Raw genomic sequence first — 11,869 nt, 5'->3', positions numbered from 1 at the left:
CCAACAGGGTCAGGAAGACCTGCTCTGTGCTGGAGCAGCCTGGCACACGGGCTTTTAGGCTGGCCAAGCACACACCTGTGTTCATATGATACAGGCAGGACACGGTGCAGCAGGGGGAGCAGAGGACATTCGTTGCCTGTTGACACAAACTGCTTAGGAATTCACCAAACTCCAAGTCAGGCTGAAGAGTCAGAGACCAACAGTGTAGGCTCATTAGGTTTACACCAAATGTAAGAAAGGAAGGAGCTGTGAGGTCAGGAGACAGAGCGACTCTTGGTTCCCTGCTTTAACTTCTAACTGCTCCCAGCCTAACAAAGGAAAGCATCTCACACGCTCAGATTACACACATGTAAATGTATGTGTATATAATGTGCTAGTATGCATGTATATATATATGCACTCACTTGCATTTGTGCAAATATGCCCCAACTCATACCTTTCTACACATGCCTACAAACATATATACATAATGCTTCTATGTGTGCACATATTCTCGAACATTCATGTCTGTTCATTTTGTGTGGAGTGGATGGTATTCTGAGCCACTTTCCCATGAGGTGTACACATACGCATGCATACACACACACACACACACACACACACACACACACACACACACTCAAGTGGATAGACCCATGCTGCTCATGCCACTCCAGCTCCCCAATGCATGTGCACACGTGTGCACACACGGAAGTACGCAAGGCTGTGAGGGGGAAAGTAATGAATGCCATACTGCCTCCCCACAACGTCCGATGGCAGCAGAGGTTCACAGTGACCTGGAGTCAGTGGAAGAGACAGAGGAGCGAGGGTGGGCCCATGAACTGTTACTGGCAGCAGCATAGAAAGTGCGAAAGTTCTCGCTATTCCAGAAAAAGATTACATTTCATAAAATCCATGTTTATTCAAAAAATCTCATGGGAAAGTCTGGAAAGCATAATAAATATCTGTACAGTGGCCGCCCGTCTCAAACACAGACAGGAAATGTGGACACGGAGTGAGCTGTAAACGTCACTGCTGAGCGTGTAAATGCAGTGCCAGGCGGGAGCAGGGTGGACAGGGGTGTGCCGCCTGCACGGATGAGCCACGCTGGCTTCGCCTTCCACCTTTCCCTGCCACACAGGGCCCACAGAGTCCTTTTCCACTCCGGGTGTCTCACAGTCTTGCAGGTGGTGAAGGGTGGCAAAATATGCCAGAGAGGATGCAGAGTCCTGGCGTATCTTCTCCTGGGTTTGAGAATCAGCACAGCGCAGGGAAAACCCCCAAGGGCATCTTAAGGAAGAACACCGTTTATAAATACTGCCAACGTTGGATAGCACAAGATACTAACCTCACTTAAAAAGCCAGACAATATCCCCCAAATTGGGGCTCATAAGGTAGTTAAAACCACACATTCTTACTGTAGGACTGTGGACGCTCATGGCTTGCCCACCACTGACTTCAGGGTAGAATGTGACAAGGTCCCCACCCCCACTCAGTGAGGGTACTCATCATGTTCTCATCCCAAACAGGTCAGGAGCTGCCAGTGGGATGGCCCCAGAGTGACCACTGGGCAGGGGTAGGGGAGGACTGGGATGTAGGTGACCACTGGGCGGGGGTAGGGGAGGGCTGGGATGTAGGTCAGGAATCCCCATGACAAGTTCTATAGCTTCCGAGACCCACACAGGGGGTGACAGTGGGCTGCGGGGGAGCCTCAGCTGCTTGTGTAGAGAACAGAGGACCTTTCATTGTGTTGGGTAAGGGCTCACCGGGGAGGTAAGGTGAATGCTGGGACACGGGCTACATGCCACAGCTGTCTGAACAGGGGTTCAGATCATCCCGCCACATGCTCTTTTGGCTGCTTCTACCGAAGATTTCAAGTATCATGTACTGGGCGAGGGTGGGAAGGTTGAGGTATTACACTCTCAACAGAGCAGGGCTGAGCCAGCATCCTCTACAGACGTGTGACATGCTTCACAGACACGTCAGTGACAGCGCTTGGTGTGAAGGCCTCCTCCACCCCGTTGGTGAGAGTGAGGGTAAGGCAGATAACCTGACATCACCGAGGTGATGGGACCATAGGACCAGCAGGGACGCACAATGCTCACCTCCTCGGCAATGCCTTCAGCGTTCTCTTGTTCTTTCTCTTTGATAAAACTCATAGATTTGAAGCTGCAAACAAACCCAGACCAAAGGCCATGGACAGCTCGTCTGTGATCCATGCCAAGAAGCCCTTGGAGGATTCCGGGACTCCTGCTCATTTCTAAGAGGACAGCATCTACCACAGACTACCCATTACTCTTCCCCTCTCGGTTTCTATCCGAAATGAGGTGATTTCAGCCTTGGGCAGAGCATTTTCCATTGAGAAACCACGAGGACTTCCCTCGGGACACCGTGAACATGGCACACAGCCATCGACTGTTCCCACCCTTTGCATTCTATAATTCCTCAACGAAACGGAGTCCAGTGGAATAATTAAAGCTTGTGAAATGAGTTTACATTTTGAGGTCTGAAATACGTTCCACGCACTGCACTGCGGGTGGGTGCTGGGTCCTAGAGCTAAGTGAGGCACGGAAGAGCTGCGGCCACTTGCTGTGACCGACAGGTGCTTCCTACACCTCCTGGGTGGAAGGGCTGGCCTCAGACTGGCAGTTTCTGAGCCACAGTGGTGTGTCCTCTGACCTGAGCCCACTAATGGGGTATCCTTGGCACCCCCAGAGAGACTGGAGGACACACAAGTCCCTCTTCCAGGGTCAGGCTGAGTGGGGCCTGCCATGAAGCAAGGGTCTCACTCGCTTACTCTGCATGGAGAGTGCACAGGCAGCCTGCTCCGTGTCACGACTGCCCCCCACCCAGACTCACCCTGAAAACACTGTTGGTGAAGTGTGATTTTTAAGACAGGTCTACACAACAGAAACAAAATGCGACACAGAACCACGGCTTCTACGAGGTACATCACTCCTGTGGACAGCCTGTCCTGGCACCTCTTGCCTCTCTGAGGCCAAGGGGCTCAGGTGTCTCTACTGCCCTCAGTCGGGCTAAGAAAAAGCTGGGGAAGGAAATACAGTTCCACTTCCTCGGTCTCTCTGCGGACCAGGAAACAGAGACTGAATCCACTACCGCCACCTCAGGCAAACACGTGCACAGCTGCCAGCGCAAGTGGCAATGGCAGAGCCCCAAACGCTTAGTGTCCTCGGGGCCAGAGCACTAGGGAGCAGCAATGCAGTGGGCACTGACTCTGCCTGGCAGCTTCCTGGGGCTCCTCTCTCAACCAACATGAATCTGGATGTCAAACAGACTCAGTCACCCCGACTCTTGGGTTGGGTGCTTCTGTCCTGACGAGTGAGAGTCGAGAGGCTACCCAGCATCTCGTTTGTGAACCAGTGGATGGTGAGGGACTCTTTGGGTGATTTTGAGCAGAGCAGGCATGTAAGGTGGATGGCATCCGGCTCTTCTAGGGCAGCTCTGTGGGCCCCTGGCAGGGACCGTGCACCGACATTCTTAACGTCACAGTAGGACTCCTTTGTGGGAGGCTGGCCACTCACTGACTTCAGAATGGCAGAAGTGCTTTGCATTGAACAAAAGCCATGACATGAAAAGACTAAAAGCCCTGAGCAAGCTCAGGCAGGCTCCAGCAGGGTGTTAGGAGGTGACAGGTTCATTTGGTTTCACTCAGGAGAAAAGGAGAGCGGGCGGCGAGGTTGGCACAGCAAGGCTCAGACATCCTGGGCAGGACCCTCTCCGGGGCTGCAAAGGAGACAGACAGCCAAGGCCAGATCCATCTTTGTGCTGGAATCATGGTCACTCAAGTGCCCATGAACAGGACCTGTATGTGGCGTCTGGGAGCCTGAGAGGACGTTGGGCAGGGAGGCTGAGGCTGGAGGGCAGGCCTGGCCGGCCACTACAACCTCGTGGACGTGAGTCTCTTCATACCTCTGCGCTGGGCCAAGCTAGACGACAGCACAGGCTCCAGTCTCGGCGCCTGTGGGGTCCTGTTCAGAGCAAAGTAGGTGGCTGCCATGGCACCCTGTAAGAGGAAGGGGGGAAGGTGAGCATGGTGCCCAGCTACTCGTGAATGGGAAGCTGAGCTACGGGACCTGGAGAGCCTCAGTTGATGCCCCATATTGCAGGGGAGACCTCCCTCCAGGATTACTGGTGCACTGAGGGTAGTGAGCATCCTGCCGTGCCCACATCATCAGCCCACAAATGATGGCCACTACCGTGACATCCAGGCCCAGTTGGGACTTGTGCCTTAGCAATATCTAAGACAGGAGTGGAGTTTCTGGGAAGGTCAGGCCATCATCTGGGAAGGTCAAGCCATCATCTTACTGCTGACTGGAGGGCAAACGTGGTTGGGGGCCAGTTGGGGCCCCAGGAATCCGTGGCCAGTGTTTCTTAGGCTCTGCCACGCTGAAGCAGTCTGAACTAACTTGGGCAGCTGGGCTCATCTTGGTGTAGCGCCACACTGTCAAGGCAGACCCAGGACGGACTTCTCACAGGACCGGGCTGGGACTGCATGTACTCCTTAGCAGGGCGGTATTGCCTGGACTGCGGGGCTGCCCGACAGGGATTGCTAACATGAAGAGACTTTTACAGACTTCTGGTCCAGAAACAGGGCTGTACAACCATGGTACCAAACACCAGCCCTACACCAAAGCTGCCATTCAAACACAATTTCTGTACGGGTGCTGACGTGAGACTCGTGTACCTCTAGCTGGTGTCTTCACGTGCTACAGTTTCTGCTCACCAGCGGTGAGGAGCTATCTTGACTTGCTCAGGGATTCCCGCGCCCACCGCCAGGATCTGGCCATTAGGTACCTTCACTAGATGGACATCTTGTCTGCTCAGCTGACTTTGGGACAGGTATTCTCTGTTCACAATCCACGGGTGTTTCAACACTTGAACTGCGGTCAGGCGTTGCTGCGGGTCCACGTGAAGCATCTTGGACACGACATCCTGCCAAGGGGTCAGAGGGAAGAGGAGTGTGGTGTTGGGCTGGCCAGGGACTGCCCAGGAGAACAGAGCTATCATTTGGAGGTGATTCTTTGCATTTTGGGTCAAAGCTTGGTTTATGAGTATGTGAATGTGTTGAAAGTGTCAACGATTACTGACTTAGCAGCAGATAGACGATTTTATAGTACAGGTGTTTCAAACATTAAATGGCACACAGAAGCTGCTGAAATACTATTTTAATAAAAGCAGCTGCCTTCTATAAACTCAAGGGATACCACGCACTGGGACAACGGCACTCAGAGCCCTTCTTTCTCCTTCAGAACTTTTATAGCAACACAGAAGACAGGCTTCTGGCACAGCTCCCCAGCGGTCAGACTGCAGTGTACTGTTTCCGGCACTGGGTGGAGCCTAGCACCTTGCAAACACCAGGGGCTTGTGCACTGACCTACACCCTGAGCCCAACAGTGCACTGTTTTACTACAGGATTTGATGATATCTACCGAAGAAGACTGGGGTGGGAGGGATGGGCAGGATGGTGATGTTGGTGACAAAAGTGTGCATGCCAGGCCAGCCCACATCCAGACTTTACACCAACACAAATGTGCCGCAGACATTTAGGGCGGTCGTCAGGAACCATCCCTACAGAGGAGGCAATTTGGCAACAGAGGCTCTGAAGTTAACCTGCAGCGTCTCTTTCTCAGGGTGTCGAGCTGCCAGTCACTCTGCAAACTTCAGGCTTGCAGCCCTGGTGGCAGCAGCCAGTTCCCTAACGGCCACTCCTCTGAGGGCTTCCCTGGGTGTGTCTGTCTACATTTGCCTCTCTGTATCTCCGTCCATGCCCACAGTTCCTATTGGTCTGCTCCTCTGCAGAACTTTACATTAGCAACATGAAGAAGGTGATTTCTTTTAAATAAAAAAAAATATTGAAAAACTGTGAATAAGTCTATAACATCTGTTTGGTGGCATCTCCAGCTTCCTCACAAACAGGATGCCTATGGCAGATCCTCCAAGCCTAGGAGGTAAGAATACCAGGAAATATACTCACTTTGGCTGCATCAGATATGGAGTCCCAGTTCCCCCCAGAGAGGGCGTATTTCCCACTGCCAATCCTAGCCAGAATCTCCTCGGGGGTATCATCTGGTCCGTTGGCAAAAGGGGTGAACCTGTGTGGGGGAGGATTGACGGCACTGAGCTCACAGCTTCACCTGAGGGCTTTCTGCTGAGCAAACAGAAAGTCTGCCTCTTTCTACCCCGAGTCTAGGGCTCAGGCTAAGGAATGGTGTGTGCCCTAGTGCCACGCCGCCTACCCCACTTGGTCAGTGCTGGAAGTCAACAAGATGGGCGGGGAAGGCCACTGTCGTGTGCACACTTCCCTGGCCCTTTTGGGTCACACTGGTGCCAGGATGGCAGGGAATCTGCCTGGGGATTTGGTGTCCATGGTGAGAGAGTGGTTCAGTGGCCGGACACCTGAGATATGAAGTCTGAGGGACCCAGGTGTCGCTCCACCACCAAGTCTTGGCTCTTGGGTAGAATGGTTCTTGAACTTACAAAGGTCACACCACACATGTCAGGTATAGTCCTTGTCCACGACCCCGACATCATAAATACAAGTCAGACATACATCAGCACACACCTCCCATCTCTCCTAGCGTTCCTGTCAAGAGAATGGCTCAGGTGGCAGGGGAATGTGGGGGGTGGGGGTCTACGGAGAGTATTCGTGTATGGGCTGAGTTTATAAAGACCACACAGGTGACTGTCCTTGTCATTTCCTTATCTTACAGGGTTTGAGTAGTCACCCTAACCCAGATGGGCTGGTGTGTTTATACACAAGCACCAGGAGGGAAGGGTGAAGCCCTGGGGCCTGATGCTAACATGCCCGGTGGCCCTCCATTACCCAGCCAGCATGGTGTACAGCAGGATTCCCAAGCTCCAGACATCGCACGCTGCATCATAGCCTTGCCGCTTCAGGACCTGGAAGGGCAACGGGCAAGGTCAGAATTGTGCTGGGCAGCTCCAGTTCAGAGTAAATGGGAAACAGGCAGGGCGGGGCCATCCGCTAGGTCAGCCAGTGCTGCCTACCATGTTATGGCATGGCCCCTGCAGAGATGGGGTGGGGCACAGCCCTTGCCTGACACATGGCATGACGGCAGAAGTCCTGCCTTCCCATCTACATGTTAGCCACATTGTGGGATGCTATTCAGTGCACGTTCACAGTGCGGGGCAGCCATCCTCCAGAACCCTTTTTTCCCAAACTAAAACTTGTCTGTGTTAAGTACAGATTCCCCACGGGCCAGCCCAGTCTCTGATAACCCCATTCTGCTTTCTTTATGAGTCTGACCTTGAGAGGAACCTCACCTAAGTGGAAACATACAGAACTGTCCTAGAACTCACAGCACAGACAGGAATGACCTTGAACTGGTCACCCCTTGTCTCCACCACGTCAGCAGTTTGTGTTTCGAGATATGAGGCCATATCGTATGTCTAGGCTGATCTCCAGTTCCTGAGCTCAGGTGCCCTTCCTGCCTCGGCCTGGTAGAGTCCCAGTGGAGACCAGGTGTGTGCTACTGTACCCCATGTCTTAGCTAACGGTGCTGAAGGACCACTAAGGGGGAAGAATTCTGATGGCGTCGTATGGGGGTGATTGATGGACATGTTCACACTTGGGCGACAGGGAAGAGCCCAGCCTGATGCTCACGGGTCACTGTACATTGCTGCATTGGCCTGAGTGAGGCATTAGCACTCTGTGTTCAGTTTCTTCCCAGGCGAGGGTGAGTTATGTGCTATGGTGCAAGACAGGAATTAAATGCTGAGTAAATTGCAACACTGAGTCACTGGTTAAATGACTTCCCGAGTCACGGAAATACTGACTTTGCTTTTCTCTCCTCAACTATGAAATACCGTCTCTTGTATGCACTCTGTCAGTACTAATAACGGCCAAAGGAGGCGCAATTGAAGCTTCAAACCAGCTGATTCCAAAGGGGTCAAGGCTGCTCACATGCCTGGACAACCCCTGGGTAACCAGATACTGCTGCCCTGTCACTCTTAGACCTGAATCTGCCCAAGTCTCACTCGGCAGAGCACACAGCAGTGTCTTCCTCGTGGGATTTGGAGCAGACCTGACAGTTCCACTCAGGAGGCCCAGCACAGGGCCTGAGCCTCTCGGACTCCATCAGCAAGGCTAGCTCCTGCTGCTACCATTGTGGTCCCACTTTACCATCAACTCACGCAAGAAGCCAGACTGACGTACCACCACAAATATCAGTGGCAGCAGAACCCATTGGTGCTGGCCTCAGGAAGCTGGCAAGGGGGACGAGGTAAGGGATGGGGAGCAGAGTGGGGAGCACATATGTGAGCATTTGGGTGCTCACTGTTGTGGGCTCCCATCCCAAGTTGCATGGATGCTGACTGGTTGTCAAGGAAACACTAGAGCAAGAAACTGGTGCATCAGCACCATATAAGTGTTCCTGATGGAAGATAAAATGCACACAGTGACTGAGTGGTTCTGGCTGATCCAGAGCGACAATGTGTTCTCCTCCCTCCACGGCAGGCTCTGCTTCACGTCTCTTGAGGACACTGCCGAGTCCATGGTGCGGCCTCAATGCCCCAAGCTGTCTAGTCACTATGGCAACAGGAAAGGGGGTGTGCTTCCCTCGGCCTGACTACGCTGTCTTCCCTGGGTCTGGGGGACTCTACCTCAGGTGCCACAAAGTTTGCTGTGTAGCAGGGAGTCATGAGCAATCCGTTCTCTGCTCGCAGCTGCTTGGCAAACCCAAAGTCACAGATGCGGATAGATTCGGGGTTCCCAGACTCGTCCATGTACAGGATGTTACTGGGTTTCAGGTCCCGATGAACAACCTGGAAGGCAGGAAGCGGCAGTCAAGGCCGAGTGGGAGAGAAAAGGAGCGTATGCGGGGAGGGGGAGGGGAGGGAACAAGGGCTACCTGGGAACTGACTTCTGGAGCAGGTTCCATGGTGGGAGAAAAGTATTGTGTTCTTTTGAGGGGCTGCCCTATCTCTCACCCCTGCTGGTCACTCAAGGCCAAGGACCCACAGAGTCCGCCTTCAGACAGGGGGACAATAGGACGGAATAAAACCCATGCTTTTCCGAGATGCAGGAACAGCTGTCGGCACTACGCCACAGGAGGACCTGTGGCAGGCAGCTCTGGCTACAGGGATGAAAATGGTCCCATGAGAAAATCGGCCCACACTGGGGTTCTGGGGTATGACAGAGAATGGGCCACTTGTCACGGGGACCAGAAGCACAGGGCACTGCTATCCCAGGCACACACAGCACACTGCTATCCCAGGCACACACAGCGCACTCTACCCCAGGTACACACAGGGCACTTCTATCCCAGGCACACACAGGGCACTGCTATCCCAGGCACACACAGCGCACTCTACCCCAGGCACACACAGGGCACTGCTATCCCAGGCACACACAGCGCACTCTACCCCAGGCACACACAGGGCACTGCTATCCCAGGCACACACAGGGCACTGCTATCCCAGGTACACACAGGGCACTGCTATCCCAGGCACACACACTACACTGCTATCCCAGGCACACACAGCGCACTGCTATCCCAGGCACACACAGGGCACTGCTATCCCAGGCACACACAGGGCACTGCTACCCCAGGCACACACAGGGCACTGCTACCCCAGGCACACACAGGGCACTGCTATCCCAGGTACACACAGGGCACTTCTATCCCAGGCACACACAGGGCACTGCTATCCCAGGCACACACAGCGCACTCTACCCCAGGTACACACAGGGCACTGCTATCCCAGGCACACACAGCGCACTGCTATCCCAGGCACACACAGCGCACTCTACCCCAGGCACACACAGCGCACTGCTATCCCAGGCACACACAGGGCACTGCTAACCCAGGTACACACAGGGCACTGCTATCCCAGGCACACACAGCGCACTGCTATCCCAGGCACACACAGCGCACTGCTATCCCAGGCACACACAGGGCACTGCTATCCCAGGCACACACAGGGCACTGCTATCCCAGGCACACACAGGGCACTGCTATCCCAGGTACACACAGGGCACTGCTATCCCAGGCACACACAGCGCACTGCTATCTCAGGTACACACAGGGCACTGCTATCCCAGGCACACACAGCGCACTGCTATCCCAGGCACACACAGGGCACTGCTATCCCAGGCACACTGACTCTGGCAGCAAGGGGAGGGGCTGAGGGCTGCACAGACTGCACTGCACCACTCAAGGCCCAGACTCCAAGCATGCCTCATAGTTACGGTGACAGCTGTCATGACAGAAGGGCCAGCAATACCACAAAACAAAGCAGCTATTTAGGACACACAGGGATGCCTTCTGAAGAGACAGAGGACCCTTGTGCAGACACGCCATGTGCCGCCATGAGGTCTGGAGCCTGAGCATCCCAACTGTCCTCTAGCAGAGCAGTGAGAGGTTCTGCTAAGATCGACGTGATACACTCGGGCAATCGGGCCGGTTCATGGACACTGATGGCAGCCTATGGGAGACTGAAGACTCTGGATCCCCCTCTCATTAGACAGAAGGATATCTGCGAACTCTCACATTCAGGAGACTTCTAGAATCTGGCTGTTGGGAAAACTATGTGTGGAACTCCCGGGTCACGGAGAAGTCACACAAAAAAGACCCACTGTGGGATCTTGGGAGAACTGTGCAGGCTGGCAAACCTATGTACGCAGTTGGCAAAAACCTGCTTTATGAGGAATTTTGAGGAGAGAGGGAAAGACCAGAGTGGAGGGCAGAGGTGAAGGGTCTGTGAGGGAGGATGGAAGGGAAGACAGAGGCACAGGGTGGAGGGAAGGATGGAGGAAAAGATGCAGACCATGTATTAGACTGGCCGTTCCCTCCTTGAGACAGAGAATGTGGCCTGGAGTTCTGCAGAGTGGCTTTGGTGCGTTTGGCTTTATTTAACTAACCAGTGCTTGGTCCTCTAAGACACGCAAAGTGCATGGTCCAGGCTTTAGAACTGAGTCCCCGAGGAGCGTGGTGCAGTCTCGGCCACCGGAGGCTGCGGGAACCTCAGATGCCACCCTTTCTCTTTAGCTTTACGGATCTCAAGTACTGAGAATTCTAAATCTCTCTTTATCAAGGCCAGAGCATCACAGTCTCTTTGCTAAAATTGGTTCACACAAATCTGTGACCTTAGTTCCTGTATACCATGTATACAAATGACTTCAGACCCATAACAGGCAGCAGAACACATTGCAGCAAATTACATCTCTTGGGGTCGATGTTCAGAGCTGAAGGACTTGAGAGGGCACAGGGTGTGCTCTGCCCTCCCGCTTGCCCACAGGCAGATGCCAGTTCACAAGGCTGCCTCCCCCTGCGCCCACAACTCATGGTTCCTCTACAGTCTTTCATCTTCCTCCCTGTGGTTGCCAGCTGCCCCGAAGCTGGTCCCTGACCTGAGCCTTGTGACCGGGAGTGCAGGCAGCCCCACCTGAGTCATCTCTTGTTCCTGCAGGCTATACAGCACCCTGCCCCAGGTCTTACCCCTTGAGAGTGCAGGTAGTCCATGGTCCTGGCAATGGTGCACAGCACGTCACTGGCCTCGCGCTCTGAGAAGCACCGCTGACGGAGGATGCGGTCCAGCAACTCGCCGCCGCGCATGAGCTCCATCACCAGGTATACATACTTGCCATCATCATAGACCTGGAGGTCGAGGGGAAGCACACGAAACCTCAGGGACTTACACGTCACCGTGGTGAAGGAGCAAGGGCTCCAAATGGGGTGGAGGGCAGAAGCTGGGGGCTATGTCCCTAGAAGTAAAATTAAGATGTCTGGCTGCTGTAAATGGGTGAGTAGCCACTCTGGTTATACAGACAGAAGTAGCTCTTCTCTGGAGGGAAACAGCTCTGATAGCCTGGGGGATGGGCAGGCTGGGCGACGGACACACGGGGGCT

At 53.9% G+C, this 11,869-nt stretch overlaps 1 protein-coding gene across 2 annotated transcripts in view; it reads right to left on the bottom strand.

Moving 5' to 3' along the window:
• Window positions 1-876: 876 nt before the first annotated feature.
• Rps6ka2 (ribosomal protein S6 kinase A2) overlaps window positions 877-11,869 on the bottom strand; it is a 268,826-nt gene continuing 257,833 nt past the window's right edge. For both annotated transcript variants that reach the window (XM_087895940.1, XM_087895946.1), the window contains 6 exons: window positions 11,460-11,618; window positions 8,623-8,784; window positions 6,824-6,900; window positions 5,975-6,092; window positions 4,795-4,932; window positions 877-4,003 (listed from right to left, as the gene is read on the bottom strand). In XM_087895940.1, the coding sequence (XP_087752066.1) occupies window positions 3,878-4,003; window positions 4,795-4,932; window positions 5,975-6,092; window positions 6,824-6,900; window positions 8,623-8,784; window positions 11,460-11,618 (780 nt within the window). In that variant the 3' untranslated portion in view covers window positions 877-3,877. The remainder of the gene's footprint in view (window positions 4,004-4,794; window positions 4,933-5,974; window positions 6,093-6,823; window positions 6,901-8,622; window positions 8,785-11,459; window positions 11,619-11,869) is intronic.

Source organism: Myodes glareolus, chromosome 1 (assembly GCF_982192425.1).
Source record: "Myodes glareolus chromosome 1, mMyoGla1.1, whole genome shotgun sequence".
NCBI lineage: Eukaryota > Metazoa > Chordata > Mammalia > Rodentia > Cricetidae > Myodes > Myodes glareolus.
Note: the sequence above shows the minus strand (reverse complement) of the source record. Positions and strands in the feature narration are given on the sequence as shown.